At 40.8% G+C, this 25,900-nt stretch overlaps 1 protein-coding gene across 7 annotated transcripts in view; it reads left to right on the top strand.

The window, feature by feature from the left end:
- Window positions 1-25,900, top strand: part of POLQ (DNA polymerase theta) — a 104,812-nt gene that overhangs the window by 56,171 nt on the left and 22,741 nt on the right. For 6 of the 7 annotated variants that reach the window (XR_007924653.2, XR_011387919.1, XR_011387920.1 and 3 more), the window contains 8 exons: window positions 634-877; window positions 6,327-9,415; window positions 11,262-11,405; window positions 13,104-13,300; window positions 15,605-15,845; window positions 19,072-19,265; window positions 19,509-19,646; window positions 21,991-22,165. Coding sequence is in view for 4 of the 7 variants with exons in the window: in XM_002716640.5 (XP_002716686.1) it covers window positions 634-877; window positions 6,327-9,415; window positions 11,262-11,405; window positions 13,104-13,300; window positions 15,605-15,845; window positions 19,072-19,265; window positions 19,509-19,646; window positions 21,991-22,165 (4,422 nt within the window). In the remaining 3 variants the exon portion in view is untranslated. Of the gene's footprint in view, window positions 1-633; window positions 878-6,326; window positions 9,416-11,261; window positions 11,406-13,103; window positions 13,301-15,604; window positions 15,846-19,071; window positions 19,266-19,508; window positions 19,647-21,990; window positions 22,166-25,900 lie in introns of those variants that run through there. The other variant, XM_051859271.2, reaches the window with a different exon arrangement.

The raw sequence follows: 25,900 nt of genomic DNA, 5'->3' as shown, positions 1-25,900 counted from the left end.
GTGTATTTAAATGTGTAGGAGGTTTCATGTGAAGGTTTGTGGTACCAGGGAGTGCTTAGCGAAGATGTGGGTGAGGGTAGTAAGGAGGGAGGGACTTCCTGTTCAGGTCACTGGCCTCTCTACGATTGCCTCTAGGGTTACTGTTCTCATAGGGAAGTGACTTTCTTAATGACTTGGTGTTTGGCTGCTATGGTGTTTTTATTTCAAGAGAGGATAGCTGTTGAGCTGTGCAACCTTTCTTTGAAGAAAATAATAAAGGGAACTCCACTTTTTGGGATACTAAGGTGGCAGAATAGGGAAGAAGCTTACTGCTCTAGACTAGGGAAGATAGTTAAAAAAAAAGTGGAGGGAGGTTTGGGTGAGGGTTTCTTGTTTGCTTTATATTTATGTGCTCTGTCTGAGTTTCTAACTGTGAATTCCGGGATTAGAATAAATGTCATTTAATGTGTTTATCACATTGATTGTCCAGTTCATTAGGCCCTTAACATATATCTTTTGTCACATACAATATACCTTTGGGTATACCTTCTAATTCTTCCATAAAAAAACAAAATCAGAAACTTACATCTGAATAGGTATAGGTATGGTCTGTAAGGAATTTCTAATTGAACAGATATTCAATATATGTTCTAGGGATGATTACAGTATTTTCCAACCGCCTGGGCTGGCACAACATGGAACTACTGCTTTCCCAATTTCAGAAGCGTCTCACGTTTGGCATCCAGAGGGAGCTGTGCGACCTTGTACGGATATCCTTGCTCAATGCGCAACGAGCCAGGTTCCTCTATGCTTCTGGCTTTCTCACTGTGGCAGATCTTGCTAGAGCAACTATTGCTGAGGTAGAGGTGGTCCTGAAAAATGCTGCACCTTTCAAAAGGTAAGAAGGTCCCTTTGTCTATAGAGGGTTGTCAAATGGAAAATCATTTAAAGTTTTTTTGAATAAAAATTTTGTCTCTTGTTGAAACACACACACACGTGTAGACACACACGCAGGTATTTCATATTTACCAGTTTACTCCTCAGATGCCTACCATAGCTAGGGCTGGGCCAGGTTAAACCAAGGAGTTAGAAACTTAATCTGAGTCTCTCATGGTAGGTGGTAGGGACTTAACTACTTGAGCCATCACGTGCTGCTTCCCACGGTGCACATTATTAGCTGGAAGTTGGAATTGGGAGCAGACCCGAAACTTGAACCCAAGCACTGTGAGGTGTGGGTGTCTTAAGTGGCCGCTGTGCAAACATCTGTCCCAGTATTATAGTATTTTTCTCTGAAGTCATCTTAATACATCCTTGGATGTGGCTGCCTTTTCCCCCTTGAAGATTAGTTTTTATTTTGTATATTAAAAAAAATTATAACTGATAGGACTTTTTTTAAAAAGACTTATTTACTGGGGCTAACGCTGTGACGTAGCGGGTAAATCCACCACCTGCAGTCTCGGCATCCCATATGGGCGTCAGTTCAAGTCCCGGCTTCTCCACTTCTGACTCAGCTCTCTGCTATTGCCTGGGAAAGCAGTAGAAGATTTGTCCCAAGTCCTGGGCCCCTGCAAACCGGCATGGGAGACCCGGAAGAAGCTCCTGGCTCTTGGCTTCAGAGCGGTGCAGCTCTGGCCGTTGCAGCCAATTGGGGAGGGAACCAGCAGGTGGAAGAACTCTCTTTCTCTCTGCCTCTCCTTCTCTGTCTGAGTAACTCTGACTTTTAAATAAAATAATAACTATTAAAAAAGATTTATTTATGTATTTGAAAGGCAGAATTACAGAGAGAAGAAGATAAAGAAAGAGATCTTCTGCTGGTTCACTCTCCAAAAAGCCCCAACAGCCAGGGCTAGTCCAGGTTGAAGCCCGGAGTCTGGACCATCCCAGTCCCTAACGTGGGTGCAGGGCCCAAGCAATTGGGACATCTGCTTTCACAGGGGCATTAGCAGGGAGCTGGATCAGAAGCTGTGCCACAGTGCCAGCCCCTGAAATGACATTTCTAAAACTATCATAATTCTGTCCTAGAAAGATTGAATCAACGTATAGTACCAATGTTTTCTGCTTTGATGAATTAATTTTCATTATATATTCAGGACTCATCTTAGACTTCCTTTATGCAAGAGCACTTTAAAATGCACTCCTTTCAAATTGTTGTTGGAATACTAGCTCCTCAACATAATTTGTGGGAAGAAGATTCCCTGTTTTGTGTATGTGTAGATGCGTATTTAACCCGGCACTCAGTGACTGCGCTCAACATATAATCAGGGGATAGCTTAGACCATCACTGTTATTTGATCTCCGTCCTCTATGAAATCTCAGGCAGATCCCATAGCTTTCAGGTACATACAGTTACATTTTCAGGCATGAAAATTTTTTTCTTAATCAAAGCATCAGTCTTGTTTGCAGGTTACTATTTGTTCTCTCCCACACATTTTAGGTCTGAGCCAGTCTCTGAAACTTGAGACGTGTGGGAAGGGGTAGGGATACAAACTTTCTTCTCCTAGCTTTTGTATATCTCCTCCCCCATTTGCTCTTTGCCTTTTATAATGGTAAGTTTTTAGGTGAGAAGGAGAGATGAGAGAAAGGAGCCAAAAATATTTTTTTAGTCATTTATTCTTTTTAAAGATTTATTTATTTGAAAGAGTTACAGACAGAGTAGAGACAGAGAGAGAAGTCTTCCATCCGCTGGTCCACTCCCCAGATGGCCGCAACGACAAGAGCTGTGCCGATCTGAAGCCAGGAGCTTCTTCTGGGTCTCCCACGCGGCTGCAGGGACCCAAGGACTTGGGCCATCTTCCACTGATATCCCAAGCGATAGAGAGCTGGATCGGAAGAGGAGCAGCTGAGACTAGGTCTGGTACCCATATGGGATGCGAGAGCCTCAGGTCAGGGCTTTAACCCGCTGTGTCACAGCACCAGCCCCAAAATCTTGTTTTTTAGTGGTATTTATATCTAAATGTGTGTTGGATGTTGAAAGCTGGCCTATGTCCAAATTTTGGACCTTTCTCTTATAAATGGTGTTTGGGGGGGAATGTGGCTTTTTATTACATCCACACTAATGAGAGCCCTCAAACTAAAGAAGTTACAAAAGTCTTTCAGAAATAGTGGTATAAGAAAGGCTATGTATGAGGGCACTTCAAAATGTTACAGAAAAGTGGAATTAAAAAATATGTTTTCTTTAGTGGAAAAATGTTTGGAAATCTATACTTTTTTTTAAGATTTTATTTATTTGAAAGGCAGAGTTAGAGAGAGATTGATAGTCCATCTGCTGGTTCAGAGAGAAGAAGAGAGCTTCCATCTGCTAGTTGACTCTTCAAATGGCCTCAATGGCCAGGGCTGAGTCATACTGAAGCTAGGAGCCAGGAGCTTCTTCTGAGTCTCCCATAGGGGTGCAGGGACCCAAGTACTTGGACTGTCCTCCACTGCCCTCCCAGGTGCACTAGCAGGGAATTGGATCGGAAGTGGGGCATCTGGGACTCGAACTGATACCCATATGGGTTGCTGGCACTGCAGATGGTGGCTTTACACACTATACCACAGTGCTGGCCCTCATAGTTTTTTCTTTTTTTTTTTTTAATAATTTTTTAAAATTTATTTGATGAATAGAGTTAGAGAGAGACAGAGAGAAAGATCTTCCTTCCATTGGTTCACCCCCCAAATGGCCACTACGGCCGACACTGCGCCGATCCGAAGCCAGGAGCCAGGTGCTTCTTCTGGGTCTCCCATGCAGGTGCAGGTGCCCAAGCACTTGGACCATCCTCCACTACCCTCCCGGGCCACAGCAGAGAGCTGGACTGGAAGAAGAGCAACTGGGACTAGAACCCAGTGCCCATATGGGATGCCGGTGCCGCAAGGCGGAGGATTAACCAAGTGAGCCACGGCGCCGACTCCCTTAGTTTTTTCATAATATGCGTTTTCTATGAACTTCTTGAAGATTCTTGAAAGATACCTCGGAGTTAATGAGTGTTGCTGATACCTTTGGAATGTTCTTTAGCTGTGTTGGTGGTGTTCACTTTACCATTGTTTTTCATCAGTGCTGTGGTAATAAAGCACCATATGTTTTTACTGGAGTGTCTTTACTTTTTTTTCCTCCTAAGCCTGTATGGTTTTGTTAGCAGTGATAGATGAAACAGGTTCTTGTCTTCACACAAGAAAGAATTCCAGATGTGAGACAGAACAGTGGTGAGTGAGGTAGCAAGGTTTAATGGGGTAGAGCATCTGTCAGAATGGATGGGACAGAATCCGAGAGAGTGTCCGGTCATTCAGGCGCAGGAAAGCAAGGTTACGTGGTTTAATGGAAGAAATACACCTGACAGCCCAGGAGGGCAGCTCAGGAAAGAGCTGAGAGCTGAGCAGTCTGTATTCAGACTGGGGCTGATAAGGGAAGGGAGTCCAGTTCTTTCTGCTATTTCTCCTTCGCTTCCTTCTCATTCTCCAGGACAAAGGGTTGCTGAGTTTAAATTATGTGAAATTCCTCTCAAAGTTTCACTACTCAGTGGTATCAGACTGGGTAGCACACCTGGTGCAGGGCAGAGGCGATTCCCCAAGGGTGTCTGCCTTGGAGGAAAGATGTGAAGAGTTTTATCAGGCCAGACGGCCTATCTGGTGCTGAGCAGAGAGGATTCTCCTGGGGAGCTTCCCTTGGGAGGAGGCTAAGACCACCTGGAAAGTTATCAGGGTACGGGCAGGACTTTGTAGTGTAAAATCCTGGGCTGCTTCCAAGGTGAGCTTCTGCAGATGCTTTGTGTTCCTAAGGCCCCTCTCACACACATAGGCTAATTTCTAACTTCCTACCTGACAGTTTTACTGTGTGATTTTAAAGTAAGGAGGTTTATTTTTAGGAATGAATATAGTACTGTTGAAGGAGTTCTTGTTCTCAACATTTGCTCTCATGAGGGCATTGCACATTTGTGCTCGTCTTAGATAACTTAGGGTTATACTTTTCAGTAATTAAAATTTCTGAACAATTTTGAGGAAAAATGTTTTTGGCATATATTTTATACTTCTGAAACAATTATTTTAATTTCGACTCAATAGCTTTGTGCTCATTCTTCCAAATATTACTTAATTAGTATAGAATAGTACTTATGGAAAATCTGCTTTTTTATTGAAAATCTACTTATGAAATGTATACTTTTAAACTGCTATGCTTTGCTGCTGTGCTCTGTTATTTGTGACTTCAATTTTCTCATTTTCTTGAGTGTCAAGCTATGAGCTGATGAGCAGGCATTTCTCATTGCTGTCAGTATCAGCAGTTCAGTTCCGGTCCTTGGCTAGGACTCAAAGACCAAGGGATACTTTATTATACATTTCTTTAGCTTTTCAGCACAGTTCACCCCTATCTGTTTGAGAATTAGGTCTTTGTTTTGTCACATTGGGGCTTGCCTCTGGCTGAAGCCTGATTAAAATCTGCTTCCCAAAGCATTGCTCAGCTCTAGGGCCTCAGGTTTTTACAGAATCTTTGGCTATAGCCAACCATGCCCAGAAGTATAAACTGGTAGTTCCTAAGGTTAAAAAAAAAAATCAGGTGTAAGAGTATCAGCAACATACCACAAATGGTCTGGAACCCTTCCAGGGAAAACTGTAAAGGCAGTGCACATTTTAAGAAGGTTACTTAGAAAAACTTATTTGTTATTTTTTTGCACATAATTGAGGTCATTTCTGTATTATGCCAATATTACAGCCATGGCTGTGCCTTATCTGGAAGCCCAGAATCTTTTTCGATCAAAATTAGTGATACCAAGCCTTACTCTGAGTTCTGTTCTGATTTTTGTCAATAAGCAAACTCCAGATATTTTTTTTTCCCACAAACTTTAGTTAATCTGTAGGGATCTGACTCAGGCCTACTTCCTTCAGGTTAAAAAGCAAAAATTCATCCACTGCTATTTTTTTGTCTTAGGGTTCAACCCCCCTCCATTGTATACTTGCTTTTGGTCATTCTCTAGTCCTTTTAAATGTTTTGTCCAGCGTTTATATTGTGTAGGATTTGTTTCTAATGAAAGTTTTATGACTTTCACCATTTTTAAGACTTATGCCTTAAGAATTTGCCTTGTTAAAGTCTTCCCATATTATGCCATTTACAAATTGTGGAAGCACCCACTCCTTTCTCATGCTTCATTTTTATACACAATTCTTAGTGCCAATTGACACAGAATGCATTTTAAACATTAGTTTATTTTCTGAATCTCCCAAGTAGCAAGTAAATACCTTGAAAACAGAGACGCTTTTCTTTTGTTCAGTGGTATTTCCTGGTTCCTAGAGGAGCTCATATTGCTTGCGAAGCACATAGTGTTGTATGAATAAATGAAATCAGTGCATTAACATCTTTCTTTTCCTGTCTTCTTGCACAGCACCCGAAAGGCAGTGGATGAGGAAGAGGAAGCAGTTGAAGAACGACGAAGTATGCGAACTATCTGGGTGACTGGCAGAAAAGGTTTAACTGAAGGAGAAGCAGCAGCCCTGATAGTGGAAGAAGCCAAAATGATTCTTCAGCAAGACCTGGTTGAAATAGGAATACATTGGGATCCATATTCCCCTTTAAGTCCTGGTATTCATTCATTGACCAGCAGTAAGTCGGAAGTAAAAGAACAAACTTTTACTTCCTATACTAAGAGTTCTTGTAAAAGGTTAACATCAAGAAACAAAAGTAGTACAAAATTTAATGATTCTTATGTTAACCAAATACAGTCACCAAATACAGTGCAAAAAAATTTAGACAAAAGTAGAGTGCATTCAAATTCCTTTTTTAGTAAGCTAGAGGATGGGAATCAAGAACGTGAGAGACAGTCCATTTGCAGAGCACGAAAACGGACATTTTTGGACAGAGATAAAGAAAAGCCAGAAATATCTTTGCATGAAGGACAAATAAGTTCTAAGGAAGATGTTCAGACTTTTTCATTTGAGAAAACCAGAAAAGCGGCTTTGAATTTAAGTTCAGAAAAAAACACAGCTTTTCGATTTTCAAAACATAGAAAGCATCTAAAACGGTCCAGAGACAGTAGCCCCGAGGAAGACTCTGGATTGCATAGAATCGGCATACAAAGACAGACAACATCCAGTCCTATTCTTTGTGAAGATCCATTTACCTTAAATGAGAAGAACATGGAATTTAGAAGTCCAGGGCCATTTCCTGAAGATGTATCTTTTCGTGCTGGTGAACAATGTGAGAAAATAGCATTTCCATTACAAACTGAGCAGAATTACTCAAGGAATAGAACTGTAACTAATGGTACTCCTGTGACACAGAATAAAAATGTGACTTGTCAAGCCACTAGTGTGGTTAGGGAAAATGGAAGGGAATTTGCTGTTGTTGAGACAGAAAAAATAAATGCAGTGCTGATACAAAATAATCCAGAAAACCAAAATGGTTGTGTGAAACATTGTGACATCCATCCAGTTAACCGGTGCCCAGAAAAGCATTCTGATAAACCGACAAATGCTGATCCCAAACATAAAGACACAATAGAGAGACAAATGCCCTGTGAGGTAGTCAGTAATTGTATGAATGGAGACTCAAATATCACTACTATCAGATGTCAAAGGGTGAAATTTAATTCTGAGGAGAAGAAACCCAATCATTTTCTGGGCTCAGGAGATAAGGAAAGCAGAACTGAGAGACCTGGTGGAGTCCTTCTGTCAGCTGGATCATTTGGTAAGCCAGGAGGCCAGTCGGAGCATTTGCTAAATTCCTCTAGAATGCAAGAAAAAACACACGCTCACACAACTGACAAAACTAAAGCTAATCATGTTCACAACTTGGGTTTTGTTCTCTGTGATTTCGAAGACAGTCTCTACCTCGATACTCAGTCGGAGAAAATGCTACAGCAGGTGGTAACGGCGAATGCCAAGCCGGCAGCTCAGGACAGCAACCTGGCTGCAGCGACAGTGCTGAAGAACCTAGATGGACAGAGCTCACTGATGTCTCTTCAGAAAGAATTAAACACTGCCTCTGCTGGAGAACAGCATTCTCCAGGAGCGACCAGTAAAGATCACTTGGACCTTAAGACTACAGACACTATGAGGCAAAGCACTGGTGCAGATGGTATTGATAACCTGACTCCCAAAAGCCTAATTTTTCATTCTCCAATACTACTGGGGGAAGATAGTCCTTGCTTTAAAGGGGATGGGATATCTGTTACTGATTCCCAATTAAATAGTTTTCTTCAAGGTTATCAGACACAAGAAACCGTGAAAACAGTCATACCTCTGGCTCCTCAAAAGGACCCTCCCCTGGCAGGGGAAGGAGAGTGTCTCCCAGCTCCTGAAACAAGTCTGAATATGAGCGATTGTCTACTGTTTGACAGTTTCAGCGAAGACTCCTTCATAAAAGCACCACCTCCCGAGGTCCCACTGAAAGAACCCCTTCTCTCGGATATGACATCAAACCATTTCAGAGATTGTCTGAAGGAGGGCTCAGTGAAAAAATCAAACGTGAGTGATAATCAAGATACTCGGCAGTCGGTGACTTGTTTCAATGATGAATCTATTTTATTTTCAGAAATGGTTTCTGGTCAGATGGTTGAGGCTTTGGACAATGTAGATACATTTCCTGTCCAAGAGAAACAGAATACTGCGGAATCTCTTATAACATTAGAACTAAATGAGCCAGGTAGTGATCACTGCCCAAGAGAACCAGCTGGAGAAGATCAAAATGAAAAGACTCCAAGGTCCAAATTGACTGGGACCAGGCAAAATGATTCATTCGTGTGGTCAGGGGCATCATTTGATTTAAGTCCAGGACTGCAAAGGATTTTAGATGACGTATCCAGTCCTCTAGAAGATGGAAAGCTAAAAGTAATGACAACAAACTCGTCCAGTTTGAAAGGGAAGAGAGAACTAAATGAGACACAAGAAGTGATTTCGAATTTGGGGATAAGCCAAGTACGGAGAATTTCAGTTTTCTCTAACAGTGAAGTTAAAAGCAAGATTGAGGTGCTACAGAACAATGCAAATCCTGGTAAAACCTTATCCCTGTTGCCTTGTAAAGAAAGCTGTGCACTTGATGATAATGGTCTTATTCCTCCTACACCCATTCCAGCATCTGCTTCCAAGCTGGCATTGTCAGGGATTCTTGGAATGTCTATAAAACCTCAGAAAACTCAGAGTGTATTACACCCAGGTGAAAGTTACTCATTTGACTCACCTTCAGATATAAACCATGATTTAAGTCCTGAAAGTAGAAATGGCTTCAAAGGCAATAGTCCTATTAAAGATACAAGTTTTTCACTGCAGTTGTCACAGGATGGATCGCAGTTAAGTCAAGCTTCCTGCAGTTCAGAAAGTTTGGCCATAATTGATGTGGCCAGTGACAAAACTCTCTTTCAAACATTCATTAAAGAGTGGCAGTGCAAAAAGCGATTTTCCATCTCATTGGCTTGTGAGAAGAGTAGAAGTTTGACATCTTCTAGATCTGATACCATTGGTGGTAGGTTTAAGCAAGGTAAGATTTTTTTTTAAAGTTTTTAATTTTTCACATCTATAAACTAGTTAGTGAACTGAGATGAGATTTGAATTTTTCAGAATTGAATATTTAATGTAATCTATTCAAAATTAAGGAAGTATCTCCTTTAATAAGTATTTCCTATGTGGATTTTCATTTAACAGCCTTACTTATTCATCAGCTAGATTACTAAATGCTTGCCTTCCAGTATGAGTTGCATGCAGTATATGCAATATTAATTGGAATATAAGTTTGTAAAAATTAAGATACATTTTGAGTATGATCAGGTGTTTGTTTCTTATGATATTTTTATGTGCCATAATGGTTGTTTATTAGTCATCAGTGCTCATGAATTATTTCCTGCTGTGTTTGTTTAATCACAGAAGTAAACACCAAATAGGCACTACATTTTTTTAAAGATTTATTTATTTGAAAGGCAGAGTTACACAGAGGCAGATGAAAAGGCAGAGAAAGAGAGAGAGAGAAGTCTTCCATCCGCTGGTTCACTCCCCAGATGGCTGCAATAGCCGGAGCTGCACCAATCCCAAGCCAGGAGCCGAACCTTCTTTCGGGTCTCCCATGTGGATGCAGGGGCCCAAGGACTAGAGCCATGTTCCACTGCTTTCCCAGGCCATAGCAGAGAGCTGGATGGGAAATGGAGCAGCTGAGACTGGAACCGGTGCTTATATGGGATGCCAGCACTGCAAGCGACAGCTTTACCTGCTATGCCATGGTGCTGGCCCTGCATTAGCTACATTTTGCAAGACTTATCTCAAGTAGAACTTAGGCCTCCAATAATAGTTTTGAATTCTATCCTGAGGAGTTGATTCCAAAGCCTCACAGAGCTCTTACAGGTTTTGAGAAAGTTGAATCTTGTGGTCAAGTAATGCTATGTATTTTCCTGTCTTCCTGCAAAAACCCCGAGTTCTGGAAAAAGGAGAATAGCCGTAATCAGCTTGACAACCTATTGTGGAAACTGGAGATGTGATTAGATCTTAGAATCTTTGTATTTATGAATGGGTTTGTTCATGAAGTTTTGAATATTTACCTGATCTTCAACTCATGGAGCAAATGTGTTCATGACAAGTTTTATGTATACTTTTAATGTTGAACAACACATTCTGTTTTTCATCCATCAGGCAAAGTTGAGCACATTTTCTGGATCAGGATCTATGCCAAATTCTAGAAGGATAAAAATGTTCACTGAAATTTAAGAAATATATATTGGGTTCCTGTGTGCTGGTTATTTTTGGGTATTAGAAATATAAGTAAGATTAATTATTTTTTAACATTTATTTTTATTTGAAAACAGGTGTGTGTGTGTGTGTGTGAGAGAGAGAGAGAGAGAGAGAATAAGAGACAGAGAGAAAGAGAAAGATATTGAGATTAATTTTCCACCTTCTTGTTTACTCTCCAATGCCTGCAATAGCCAGTGCTTGGCCATGCCGAAGCCAGGAGTCTGGGACTCCATCAGGTCTCCCACGTGGATGGCAGGGGCCCAAGCATTGGAGCCATCATCTGCTGCCTCAGGATCCATCAGCAAAAAGCTGGATCAGATGTAGGGTAGCTGCAACTTGAACTGGCACTCCCATATGGGATGCAGGCATCCTAACTGGCTGAAGTCATTGCACTGTGCTACCTGCTGCCAGATTGGTTCTTTTTTAAAAATATTTAATATTTATTATATTAATTGAAAGACACACACCTAAAAATGGCTGTCCAAATAATGCATATTTTAGGATCAGGAAATTTTGCCTATCAATTATAGTTTTTGTTATCATTGTTTTAACAGTTTACGTTTATTTTTACAAATTTTTAACAGTGGTTTCCCTTTTGATTCCCTTAGTAAGCTCATCTCAGGCAACCTCTGTTAGAGCTGATGGATTTCCTGTTCCTGGCTGCGATGATATCTTGGTGGTCGGCCTGGCAGTATGCTGGGGTGGAAGGGATGCCTATTATTGTTCATTGCAGAAGGAACAACAGCATTCTGGTAAGTGATCAGTGTGGGCTAAGTCACCATGTGGCTAATGTAACATCTATCAGGGTGGTGATACTGTTTATTGAGAATAATTTTGTGGTATTTACCTAGGATTTATTTTTAGAATTAAAATTATTAACATTTGCAGAGTGGATAGTGTGTACATAGTTGCATACAGGAAATAGCATGAGAAACTCCTCCCTTACTCCATCCTGCCTGCCACATGAGGTGTTTTCTTCTCTGAGGAGCAGTGGAGCTTCGGGATTTCCTGGCCACCTTCAGGGTTTGCTTCTTAGGACTGGATCATTGTAGTTTCTTATCACTTTTTTCTCCCATTGACTGGGTCTAGAACTCACCTATAGGCAGTGTTGAAGTAAAAATTTATAGAAGTGGATTCATAAAGCCTTTGGAGAAGTCTTTGAAATTTAAAAGATATGATCTAAGAGTACCTTATAATTTGATTATGGTTGCTGAATACCCAGCTGATTGGTTGGTTTTTCACAGGAGTAGAATTAAGGATGCTGTATAGTGTCTGTTCCCTAGTAATCATGAAGTGTTTTTGTTTAGCTGGAAAAATATGTTGTAGTAAGTCAGTACTTGCATTTATAGTTCTCTTATTTTTAATCCTGTAGGCTCATAATAAATCTCCCTTATGAATTCATTTCGTTTTTGTTTCTTTAAAGATTTATTTATTCATTTGAAAGTCAGAGCTACACAGAGAGAAGGAGAGGCAGTGAGAGAGGGGTCTTCTTTTTTTTTTTTTTTTTTTTTTTTTTTTTTTTTTTACAGGCAGAGTGGACAGTGAGAGAGAGAGACAGAGAGAAAGGTCTTCCTTTGCCGTTGGTTCACCCTCCAATGGCCGCCGCGGCCGGCGCGCTGCGGCCGGCGCACCGCGCTGATCCGATGGCAGGAGCCAGGATCCAGGTGCTTCCCCTGGTCTCCCATGGGGTGCAGGGCCCAAGCACCTGGGCCATCCTCCACTGCACTCCCTAGCCACAGCAGAGGGCCGGCCTGGAAGAGGGGCAGCCGGGACAGAATCCGGCGCCCCGACCGGGACTAGAACCCGGTGTGCCGGCGCCGCTAGGCGGAGGATTAGCCTAGTGAGCTGCGGCGCCGGCCAGAGAGGGGTCTTCTATCCGCTGGTTCACTCCCCAGTTGGCCGCAATGGCTGGAGCTGCGCGGATCTGAAGCCAGGAGCCAAGAGCTTCTTCTGGGTCTCCCACACAGGCGCAGGGGCCCAAGTACTTGATCCAACTTTTACTGCTTTCCCAGGCCATAGCAGAGAGCTGGATCGGAAGTAGAGCAGCTGGGACTTGAACCAGCGCCCACATGGGATGCTGGCACTGCAGGTGGCGGTTTTACCAGTTATGCCACAGCGCTGGCCTCAGGAATTCATTTCTTTAAGGTCTTTCTTGACTTTAATTCTTTATTCTGAGAAATGTAATTTCATTTTTAGAAATCTTGATATTTAGAATTTTTCACACCTAATTCAGTAGAGCATTATAAATCTTCTAAAGCATAGTTTTTAGATGAAGACACTTCATCCACGTAGCTGATAAGATCTGGAGGTCAGGTTGAATACAGCGTCATGTGGAACCAGACCCGCTAGCCTTCTTAGCCTCTTTCAGTCTTTCCACTGAGGACTAAGGACTGCTGCTTCAAATGAATGTATGTGAAATTTGCCTTAAGACTTTTTTCTCCCCCCTTCAGAAATTAGTGCCAGTTTGGTCCCACCTTCTCTGGATCCAAGGCTGACTATGAAAGATAGGATGTGGCATCTTCAGTCCTGCTTGCAAAAGGCATCTGATAAAGAACGTTCTGTCATCATCTACGACTTCATCCGGAGCTATAAAATTCTTCTCTTATCCTGCGGCGTCTCCCTGGAACAAAGTTTTGAAGATCCTAAGGTTCTAGGTCTTAGTTTTTTTATACTTAATTTTTTTAATGTTAGGTAAATTTTAAATGACTTTGTGTTTCTTATCTTTAATAGTGCAGTTTAAGTCTGTTAGAGAAATTACTTTTAAATCCAGTAATCTCAGGGCCGGTGCTGTGGCACAGTAGGTTAAACCTCTGCCTGCAGTCCCCAAATCTCCTAAGGGCACTGGTTCAAGTCCAGCTGTCCCACTTCTGATCCAGCTCCCTGCTAATAACCTGGGAAAGCAGCAGAAGATGGATCAAGTGCTTGGCCCCCTGCATTCATGTGGCAGACCTGAAATAAGCTCCTGGCTCCTGGCTTTGGATCTGCCCAGCTCTGGCCACTGAGGCTATTTCTCTTTAAAAAAGATTTATTTATTTGAGAGGTAGAGTTACACAGAGAGAGGAGAGGCAGAGAGAAAGAGAAAGGTCTTCCATCCAATGGTTCACTCCCCAATTGGCCTCAACAGCTGGAGCTGTGCCCATCTGAAGCCAGGAGCCAGGAGCCAGGAGCTTCCTCTGGGTCTCTCATGCGGGTGCAGGGGCCCAAGGACTTGGGCCATTTTCTACTGCTTTCCCAGGTCAAAACAGAGAGCTGGATTGGAAGTGGAGCAGCCAGGACTCGAACCAGCGCCCATATGGGATGCCGGCATCTACCTAATTCATCTGCGGGCGACGTCTTTACTTGCTATACCATAGTGCCGGACCCAAATAAATAAATCAATCTTTATAAAAAAAATCTAATAATCTCTTCTACCTAGAATAGAATGTCATACACTAAATGCCTTTGTGTAGATAAAAACCTAACTAGCCCCAAGCCCTAATGTTCATGTCTTTTCTCAGAGATTGAAGAAATTTTTAATTTTTGGTCATAAGCTCCAAATTTTTTGTCCCATGTTAAATTAGAAGTAAACTGTTAGATTTCATTTTGAGTGTACTTCGAAGATTCATTGGAATATGGAATTAAAAGGTGAGATTATTTTTGTGCCTAAAGATAAGAGTCTAGTAATTTGATGGTAAGGATGGAATATGCTACTCTGAGAATCAATGAACACCAGTTGCTGGGCTTGTATAGGCTGAGATCCCAAATGTATTATGCATAACATAGTATGCATTTCCATGAACATTCTGAGGTACCCTCTTATATGATAGCAAAATGTTTCAAATATTTATAAAGATGGAGGCAGAAAATAAGTAAAGTGCATGAGTGGAAGATGTGTAAAAAGATTGTAGTGAGAGGCCACTTAGCATAGAGGCAATCACATTCCTAGCCTCTGGGAATTTTCCTATCGTATAGCAAAGTTGATAGATTCTGAGTTATTAGAATATATACAGTGAATAATATAATGCATTTTCAGATAATTTTTATTTAAATATCATAGAGTTACATCATTTTTTCCTACTTTTTTATATGGATACATAAGGTATGTAGAGAATCAATTTGGAGTTGAAAAATGGTACTATTTGCTAGTTGTTATCAGTGTAATTAATGACAGGCTGATTTTTTAGTTTCTTTGTTTCTTTAGCTTTTCTTTTGCAGAGATTTTCAAAGGCAACATCAGGTAAACTCAAGTTACTGTCCTTTTCTATACTTCAAGACAGGCTTCGTTTACATGCGATATATTCTGACCTTTACTGGCTATAAAGGTTGTCACTTAATTGTGATATTCTGGAGTCTAAAACAAGAATATGGATATTATGAGCCTCTCATTAGAGCTACAGTTATTACATCTCAGATTTGTATTATGCCTTTTTTTTTTAAATGACTTGATATATTCCATAACTGGTTTTGTTAATCGAAACATTAAAAAAGTGTTTAGAAAGAGTGGGAATGAAAGAGATCTTCTGTTCACCAGTTTATTCCCCAAATGCCTGTAACAGCCATCTATGCCGGACCAAATCCATGAGTCTGTAACTGTATTTTGAGTATCTGATGTGGACCCCAAGCAGTAGAGCCATCATCTGCTTCGTCCCAGTATGTGTTAGTAGGAAGCTGGATTGGAAGCGGAGTAAATGGGACTAGAATAGGCACTCTGATATGGGAGGCAGGCATCCTAAACATCAGTTTAATCTGCTGTGCCACAACACTTGCCCCAGTCAGAAACTTTTGGTGTAAGAAGATAGACTATTGATTTATGAAATTTCACTTTTATAAGAAACATCTGCCAACTTTTATATATATATAAGTGAAAAGGAATGAAATCAGAAATGAGCTCTTTTTCTCCCCATTTTAATTTAAGGGAGCAGATATATCTTTGAAAAATTCACGAAAATATCCTAATTATTCTCTTATTCAGGTGGCATGCTGGCTGCTAGATCCTGATTCTAAGGAGCCAACTCTTCACAGCATAGTTACTAGTTTTCTTCCTTGTGAGCTTCCGCTCCTAGAAGAGATGGAGACTGGCCAGGGAATTCAAAGCCTGGGACTGAATGTCAGCATGGAACATTCTGGGCGATACAGAGCATCAGTAGAGTCCATTCTCATCTTCAACTCTATGAATCAACTCAACGCTTTGTTGCAGAAGGAAAAGCTTCAAGGTAAAAACAAAACTCTTGGCGTTTTCATGTGACAGTTGGGAATGCATGTATTTAACCACTCTTGTTCAAAAATTGGGAAATGACACATTTTTTGCAGATCCTAACCTTTGGATCATCTAGTTCAGGAATCAATCAACATTTTCTGTAAAAGGCCACATAGTAAACATGCTTGACTTTGTGGGCCAGGTGGAGTCTGTCACCAATACCCAGCTTTACCATGGTAGCAGGAGAGCCGCCATGGACAAAATCAAAGTGAACGCATATGGCTGTTTTCCAGTAACACTTTAGTAATACAAACATGCACCTGGCCCTATTTGGCCATGGTTTTCTTATTCTTGGTCCTATTATATTGAAGAGAAAAAAATGATATTTTATTCAGTTGTTGCTAACTTTATATTTGAATGTTATCAAATGATTTTTATTCATACTTAGAAGATAATCTTTCATGGATTTAAAAAAGGTGAACTGTTTTCAGAACTATTAACAGCTTTTTTTTTTTTTTAACAAAGGCTACTCATGTGATTCACTTGTTAGCCTAGATTGACTACATTGACTCCAGAGAGCATAACAGATGCCCCGGCAGAGATGGTAAAGCAGGACAAAGTTGACTTCCTCGTGAGGAGTTTGCACCAACAATTTATTGACTGATCTCAGGAAACTAGAAACGGCAGACAGATGGGTTCACACAGGATAGGCTTTGGATCCAGGTTGTCTCACTTATTAGCTAAGGGACCTCTTGGGCAAATTTCTAAAACAAAGTCTGGTTCTCACAATGCTGTTCTAAGAATTAGATGAGACAATGCAAATAGTGCAGTGTTTGGCACTGGGTAGGTTTCTATTACTATGTTAGTTGACTATTATTACTGTTTTTACTACTGTCACATCTGCAGTGTTGGTGGTAGTGTTCACCCCAGCATCACTGGGGCAGAATGTAGAATGACAAAGGCAAAGACTAGACTGAATTGTATGTTCATTTAGGGTTTCTTGCTTGTAATACTAATTAGCTGCCCATGTACGGGCACTGTTTTATTTCTGACTCAGCTTCTCTAAGCCAATCTAGACAGGCTAATGAGTGGGAGTGTGTGGCACACATGCCACAGGCCTGCTTCTACATCTGTGGACACTGATGCTGGGTGTACTGGCTGTCTTCTGTGTCTGTCTATTCTGCCCTTAGGCCAGGTGTCCTGGATTATCTGTACTTCCCAGATACTGGCTTTGGATGATGCTGATATGAATTGGTCTGTAACTTTTTATAGACATTGTACCCATTATCAGAACTATAAGCTTTTACTTTAAGAAATTACTGTTTGGTACTTAACGATAATTTCTCACCTATGAAAAGAAAGAATGGGGGCCAGTGTTGTGGCCTAGCAGGTAAGTTGTTTCTACTCTTTGTGTAAATAGTTCTCATTTGTAGCTGTGTTTTATTCTTTTTGAAGAATCCAGCTCTTCAATTCTTGGGGATATAAATCTGTTGGTTATTTCTTCTGAATTCCATTCATACTTCTTTGTTATCTTGTATTTTTCACACTTTTTGAGTTTATACAGATTTAATCAGGGGAACCCAAAATGCTAACTTGGGGGGAAGCTGCTTTCTAGAATCTGCCTCTACTGCTTAGCATGCTGCGCCACATCTAGGGTCTGTGTTAGCCTTTCCTGAGAGTTTTGTTTTGTTCCTGAGAAGTCCTTTGCCCTTTAAGGATATATATCCATCCCTCAGCCTTTCTGTTACTGAATCCGTCTCCAAAACAACCTTGTTCCTTTGTACTGCCTATGGATCCTGGCTGTTACCCTTATGTTGCGCTGCTTTGATTATTCCCATTCTGTCTTTATTGCTCTGAATCTATATCACAGAAATTCTGCTGTGGCTTGAGGCTCCTAAAGCCAGTCTGTGGCTGCCCAGTGTCTGTTCTTGGCTATTAGAGGCTGGTAGCTCTCATTTGTTTGCTTTTGGTGGTGGTTATGGGTGTCCCTGGGGATCTCTTCTGCTAATTAGAACTAGCAATGTTTCAAAGAAAGTGTGGAGCTGGCTGGAGTGGGCTGAGGTTCCCTGGAGTCCTTGTAACTCACAGTATGGAAACTGAAACCTTTAATATGGATTTTTTTTTTTTTGTTAACTAAGTAGGATTTCATTTCCTATAGTGTTTTCTATAGATGCTTACTTTTCAGTATGTGAACAAATATTATGTAAAATAAAGGGCATTATGGTTAAATAATTTTGGGATTTTCAGCAAAACTAAAATGAAATAGTAGTCTGTGCATCAGGCCTTTTCAGAGCCTTTGATAGATTAGCAATTGTTATGAATATCCAAGAACTCCCAACAGGCAATGCTTCTCAGCTCCACCCTTTTAGGTAGAGCTTCAGTGGGGCTAATATTCCAGGGGACACACTAAGGAAACTGACTTAGAATGACTGTTCTGTTGAGTAATGTCAGCAGATTGAAAAACACTGATTCTTTAATGGGTCATAGAAAACTTCTGTTTTAGGATTTTTTTTTTAAGAGTTATTTGTTTATTTGAAAGAGTTACAGAGAGAGAGAGAGAGACAAAGGGAGACCTTCCATCAGCTGGTTCACTCCCCGGGTGATTGCAACAGACAGTGCTGGGCCAGAAGCTTCTTTCTGGTCTCCTATGTGGATGGGCGGGGCCCAAGCACTTGGGCCATGCTCTGTTGCCTTTCCCAGGCCATAAGCAAGGAGCTGAATTGGAAGTGGAACAGTCAGAACACAAACTGGTACACACACAGGATGCAGGTATCACAGGCAACGGCTTTTCCTGCTGTGCAACAGTGCTGGCCCCAACTATATTTAGTTCTTTGTACAAGCATGCATATTATGGAACCTGGAACATTGGAAGTAATTTTGAGAAATTAACACTATGTGGTTAACTCAGCAGATAAAGCTAGCTACCTTGCTCCTCCTAAGAGTAGAAGCAGAAACATTATCTTGGGACAAATGTAGTGTCTTATAATCCAGACTGTTCACAAGATTGCCAGGTCTTCTACTTCCTGTGTGGACAAGGATAGTAGTCTAGTGTTTAAATGGCCTGTATTCTTTCCCCTTTTCATTGTTGGTTTGAGATACTGCTCAAAGGACTGGATCCTAAAGGAGAGTTTGGGAAGCACTTCTAGATTTTCCTGAACAGATTCTATGTCATTTAGGTAATGCTGCTGTTTTATTCACTCAGTTGTTGAATTGACATTTTAGTTTTCTTTTTTTCCTTTCAGATATTTTCCATAAAGTAGAAATGCCCTCTCAGTACTGCCTGGCTTTGCTAGAACTAAATGGGATCGGCTTCAGTACTGCAGAAAGTGAAAGTCAAAAACACATAATGCAAGCCAAGCTGGATGCAATCGAGACTCAGGCCTATCAACTAGCCGGCCACAGCTTTTCCTTCACCAGTTCAGATGACATTGCTGAGGTTGTATCTGGGGAATAGGGAAGTGATGTATGCGTGTGGTTCTCAAATATGCCTACTTAAACACCAAAGATAGTAAAATAAAACAGTCAGCAGGAATGCTTTAGGAATGGAATCTTCTAACATCTCACTTATAAGTTGTAATGCTGTGGTGGACTGTAGAGATTGTTTTCTCAAGTAGCTTTGAAAACTTTTATGGATGGCAGTTCTTATTATCATGACTGAAGAAGCATTAATGTCTTGCAGGTTTTATTTTTGGAATTGAAATTGCCACCAAATGGAGAGATGAAAAGCCAAGGCTGCAAGAAAACTTTGGGTTCTACCAGGAGAGGGAATGACAAAGGATGCAAACTAAAGCTGGGAAGACAGCTCAGCACTAGTAAGGTGCTTTTGGGGGCAGTCATAACAGAATCTGAACTACATTTAGCATTTCAGTATGTTGAAAGAATTTGTTCAAATCAGGATCCAACATAGCCCACTGTTTGAATTTATCTAGCTACAAGCAAATTGGTTTGTCATTTGGTAGCCTACAAAATCTGTGGTGACATTCCTGCATGGAAGATCTAGGTTAGCACTTCTGTCCTTCCTATCATTAAAGTAGTATGAAGGCTTGTACATGCAGACCTCAGATACTCAGTTATTGCCATCTGCTACTCTTGGACTTTGAGCATAGTGTAATTTGTATAGTTATATGAATATGGAGAAGGGTATGGGAGAATTAAAAAGAGAAAAAAAAGATCCTTGACAAAACAAATAAAATCTTTTTAAAAATTGTTTTTAAATTTTGTAGGGCAAAATTGTTAGTTTTCTCTGAATTTAAGAATCTTACCTTCATAGGAATGGGCATTTAGTCAAGCAGTTAGGATTCCTGTATTTCATATCAGAGTGAGTGGATTCAGTTCCTGCTTCTAGCTTCCTGTTAATATAGATCCTGGGATGCAGGAATGTTGGCTCAAGTGATGGGGTTCCTGCCACCCATGTGGGAGACCTGAATAGTGTTCCTGGCTCCTGACTTCTGCCTGGCCTAGCCCTAGCTATTTGTGGGCATTAGGGACAATGAACCAGTGGATGGGAGTTGTCTCTCTATATCTCAGTTTCTCTCTCTCTAATCTAATCTAATTTCAACATAAATTAGCAGGGCTTGCCTTGTGGCGTAGCATGTTAACCTGCCATCTGCATTGCTGGCATCCCATGTGGGTGCCAGTTTGTATTTCAATTGCTCCACTTCCAATTTAGCTCCCTGCGGCCCAGCTCCAACCATTGAGGCCATTTTGGCGTGAACTAGTGGATCGAAGATCTAAGTCAAATAAAAAAAAATTCTAATCATCATCCTTGGGAACTATATGCATTAGTGGGAGAGAAGAGAGAAAATGATTTAATTTTACATTTTTACCGAAGTCTCCATGGAAAATCAAGTATAGAAAATACAGTTCCTGTGGCTGTGGGGAGCTGTCCAAGTTGCTGTTCTATAGGATTTTGACACTTGTTCCATTAACCATGACTTGCCTGCCCTTGGAAAGTTTCCACAGCCTCATGCTGTAGCATAACTTTTTATTTAATCTCATTGGCCATTTTACAGTTAATTTATTTTTATTTATTTGAAAGGCAGAGTGATAGAAAGAGAGGAGGGAACCGACCATCTGCAGGTTCATTCCTCAGGTACCTACAATAGCTGGTGCAAATCTAGAGTGAAATCAGGAGCTAGGAACTCCACCCACATTTCTCATGGGAGTGGAGGGATCTCATCCTCTGCTGATCTCCCAGGGTGGGCATTAGCAGAAAGGTTGATCAGAAACAGAATTGGGACTTGACCCCTTGCACTCTGATATGGGATGCTGGCGTCCCAAGCTGTGGCTTATCCACTGTGCCACAATGCCTGCTCCCTCATTGAACCTTTATCTCACAAGTTTCTATTCTTAGTGGCTCATTGATCTGCAGTATGGAGAAATTAAGTTTTTTTTTTTTTAAGATTTATTTATTTACTTGAAAGAGTTACACAGAGAGAGAAGCAGAGGCAGAGAGAGAGAGAGAGAGAGAGAGAGAGAGAGAGGTCTTCCCTCCGCTGGTTCACTTCCCAGTTGGCCGCAATGGCTGGAGCTGTGCCGATCCAAAGCCAGGAGCCAGGAGCTTCTTCCAGGTCTCCCACGCGGGTGCAGGGGCCAAGGACTTGGGCCATCTTCTACTGTTTTCCCAGGCCATAGCAGAGAGCTGGATGGGAAGTGGGGCAGCCAGGACTTGAACCAGTACCCATATGGAATGCCAGCACTGCAGGTGGTGGCTTTTCCTGCTATGTCACTGTGCTGGCCCAGAAATTCAGTTTTAAAAAGAAATGTCTTCTGATTTCCTTGATACAGAAGTGATACATGTAAATATTAGGACAAGAGGGAAAACGACTGGGGTTTTCCAGTCATGTGAGTAATGGATTGGGACAGTGCATAAAGAATATAGATGTTATATATTCTTGGTGGGGTATAGGGAAGCAATTACTTGGCTAACCTGGTATTTCATTGATTTATTTAAAAGTAACTCTAAACTGATAATATTCAACATTACTGTGTTTGTAGTTATCACAGTTTATCATTAGGATGATTTCTTAAAATACCCAAATGATTATTTTGTGTTATAGAAATAAGGGTTATGAAATTTAGGATCTATTGTTTACCTCAATGATGTTATAGTTTGCAATGGAATTTGGATAAGAATCCAATTTATTATCTTTCTTTGGCAGGATGTTTTAAATAAGTTAAAGGCATTGCATCCTTTACCAGGCTTGATATTAGAATGGAGAAGAATCACTAATGCTATTACCAAAGTGGTCTTTCCCCTGCAACGAGAAAAGCGCCTGAATCCTTTTCTTGGAATGGAAAGAATCTATCCTGTTTCACAGTCACATACTGCTACAGGTGATGAGAGATTGTACTGTGGATGATATGTACTTTTGAAAGAAAAACAGTTTCATCTATGATATTTGCTTGTGATGGTCAGGGAATTCCAGTGATGAATATAGGGTTCAATGGAATTCAACACCATTCCTAAAACACAGAACAGTCAAAGCATTGATAGAGATTACCTAGATTCACAAATGATGTTTAGTAGATATGTTCCTGCCTTTAAGTACTTGTACAGAGAAACTGGCTTGTCTGAGACAGTGCTTTGAATGGAAGTAGACACAGGAGTTGCATATTTATTTGGGTCAGTGATCTTACCCAATTTCAGCCCTGTCTCTCTGCTGAGCCTCTTAATTCTTTCCAAGTTGCCTCTGACTAGGCCTCGGGGACATCTATATAATAAGTGCATGTCTTACTTTGCTCTAGCAGAAAAGAAACTACAGAGTTCTTTGGGTGTCTGTGGTCCTCTTGGGATAGGTACAAGTGTAGTCTGGTAAAGAAAAAAGTACAGCGCAAAATATTTGCCAATGTGAGGGATGAAAGAGCAGCTTGAAATCATTCATAAGGGAGGCAGCTTAGATTGTTGCTGCAGAATGTAAGCTCTGCAACCAGAATGGAGGTTTCAATCCTGGAGCTGTGAACTTTTAGATGAAGTTTGTAACCTCTCAGTGCTTGATTTGTGGTCCTGCGTTTCTGGATCATTCTGACCTCACAGAGTCATTCTGAGAGTTAATTATGTTAATGCACAATTATGTTAATGCGTATGCGTGTTGGGAATGGTGCATGGCTCCTAGAACATGCGCAGTGCCTGTTGTTGCTGCTGGGAAGGTGCAGGCACCAGGAAGAGCTGCTTTGCTCTCTGCTCACCTAGTCTTTGTCCTAAATAATTTTCCTACTTCCCTATTGAGGTAACCTTTTGTTCCTTCTTGGTCATCTCTACATTCGACTTAAAAATGTTTTATTTATTTGAAAGAGTTCCAGAGAGAGAGAAAGAGGAATCTTTCTTCCATTGGCTCACTCCCCAGATGCCACAACAGCCAGGATTGGGCCAGGCCAGAGCCAGGAGCCTGGAACTCCATTGATTCTTTCATGTGTTGGAGGAGCCCAAATACTGGGGCCATCTTCCATTGCTTTCCCAGATCCGTTAGCAAGGAGCTGGACTAGAAGTGGAGCGTCTAGGACTCAAGTTAGTTCTTTAATGGGATGTCGGTGGCTCAACCTGCTGTACCCCAATGCTAGCCCCTTTAATTTTTTTTCCCAAAGGAACCTTATTAGGTAAGGAATACAAACTTCATTCATTTCATAAAAAGCCAGGCTTAGAAAACCAACCATTAATTCAAGGAACTGGAAAGTTAAACTTTTGAGTTGATTAGTCCCAGATGATCAATATGACCATTTTTTTTGTTAGTAATAAATAGCATTGTATCAAAGTAAATCAATTCCATTTTCTTAAATCTCTTTTTTCCCCCAGAAACTTTTTATTTAAGGAATACAAGCTCCATGCTTTTCATAAATACAACTTTAAGTATATAGTGATTCTTCCCCCCATACCTGCCCTCCCACCAACTCTCCTACCCCTCATCCTCCTCCCTCTCTTATTCTCATTCCCATTCCCATTCTCCACTAAGATCCATTTTTGATTAACTTTATACACAGAAAACCAACTCTATACTAAGTAAAGAGGGCAACAATTTGCATGGAAAAAAAAAAAACCAAACAAAAAAGCAAAAAAACCCTTGTTCCTCAACAGTTGAGACAAGGGCTGTTCAAAGCCTTTGCATCTTGAAGTTAATTTCACTTTTTTTTTTGAAACATAATTAACTTTTTTTCAAAATATTTATTTTATTTCTTTGAAAGAGTTACAGAGAGAGGTAGAGACAGAGAGAGAGAGGTGTTCCATGTGCCCAAAATGGCACCCGCCCTCTCTCAGCTAGTTACAGGGCCCCGGTGCCAGGTGTTCGGGGAGAGACAAACGTGTGCCCTTTTTTTCCCTTCTAGGCTCCTGCATACACTGTCCTCCACAGGGCTCCAAGCCAGATTCCCACAGCTTTATCACCAGTGGCTTGGACTCCTATGGTCTGGTCTCACCTCACTCCAGAGCTGGTTCTGAGGCTCTCAGCTGCTAGGTTCCTGAGTTGTACCTGTCTCTACCCTCCACCTAGGTCCACAGTGTCTCTAATTTGTGTGGGATTTTCTGTGCCATTTTTTCTAAATTTTCCCTGAGATTGCGCTCCCTCCACTTTTTAAAAATTATCTTTCCTTAGACTAGAGCAGTAAGCACCTTCCGTATTCCAACATCTTGAAAAACCCCAGCCCCTAAATTTCACTTTGAAACAGCTGCTATTGCTTTATAGTTCTGTAAAATAAAATCCTAAACATTAAAAAAAAAAATTTCATTTTCAAAGGTGTTACAAATTTATTTGTGCTAGTAAAGTAGAAAGTTAATTCCATTTCATTGATTTTAGAAACATTTTAAAATTTTATATTATAACAGTGTTTTAGAAATGTAGAGTTAACCATAGCATACCTGAGCCATCACATGGTTAGAAATAGCTTACAATAAGTTGTATTCATGGTTTATAGTTTTTCCTTATCTTTTTTGTCTGTTAGTCTTATGTCATTATTTCAACTAATTGGCCAGGGCTGAGTATATTAAATATATTATAGCAAAGAATGCAGTGTGTTGAAATGGAAAGAGCCTTAGATACCATCCATTGCTGTGTGTTAGCATTAGAACATTGAGCAGGTCACTTAACAGCAATGACATTAAAAGGTACTAATGGAACAATTATTTTGTACTAAAGACTAAATAACAAGCATGTAATATTGGGTTTATTTCGAAAAAACAGTATCCAAAACTTTAGAATGTCTGATTTATCAGAAGAAGATGAAATTATATATGGTAGCTAGTAGAGAGCTTGTTAGAAGGAAAAGTCATAAAACAGAGGACTTTAGTGTTGCTCTAGATGTGTTGTACAAACAGCAGTTTGAAAATTAATTAACCAAACTTTTGAACATTTATTTATTTGGAAATCAGAGGTTAAAACAGAGAGCAATGGCCGGCGCCGCCATAGTTCAATAGGCTAATCCTCCGCCTAGCGGCGCCGGCACTCCGGATTCTAGTCCCGGTCGGGCGCCGGATTCTTTCCCGGTTGCTCCTCTTCCAGGCCAGCTCTCTGCTATGGCCCGGGAGTGCAGTGGAGGATGGCCCAAGTGCTTGGGCCCTGCACCCGCATGGGAGACCAGGAGAAGCACCTGGCTCCTGGCTTCGGATCGGTGTAGTTCTGGCTGTAGTAGCCATTTAGGGGGTGAACCAACGGCAAAGGAAGACCTTTCTCTCTGTCTCTCTCTCACTGTCCACTCTGCCTGACCAAAAAAAAAAAAACAAAACAAACAAACAAACAAACAAAAAAACACAGAGTTAGGGAGGGGAGAGAGAGAGAGAGAGAGAGAAAGAGGGAGCGAGGGAGGGAGAGAGAGAAGAGTGATACCCAAACTCTTTTGGAAAGCACTTATATGTTTTAGAAAAATTCAACCAATGGGGAAATAAAATATAAAATATTTTGGGGAAGCAAAGGCTTTATAAGCATTTTTACTAAATAACTGTTTTCTATCAAGCACTAACTACCTAATTCTAGTCTCTGATCATATGAGTACTTTTGTTAATTCTCTTGATATTCTCTTGATGAACATTCTTTTTTTTTTTTTTTTGACAGGCAGAGTGGACAGTGAGAGAGAGAGACAGAGAGA

This window comes from Oryctolagus cuniculus, chromosome 4 (assembly GCF_964237555.1).
Source record: "Oryctolagus cuniculus chromosome 4, mOryCun1.1, whole genome shotgun sequence".
NCBI lineage: Eukaryota > Metazoa > Chordata > Mammalia > Lagomorpha > Leporidae > Oryctolagus > Oryctolagus cuniculus.
The sequence above is the reverse complement of the archived record's forward strand: the minus strand, read 5'-3'. Positions and strand labels throughout refer to the sequence as shown.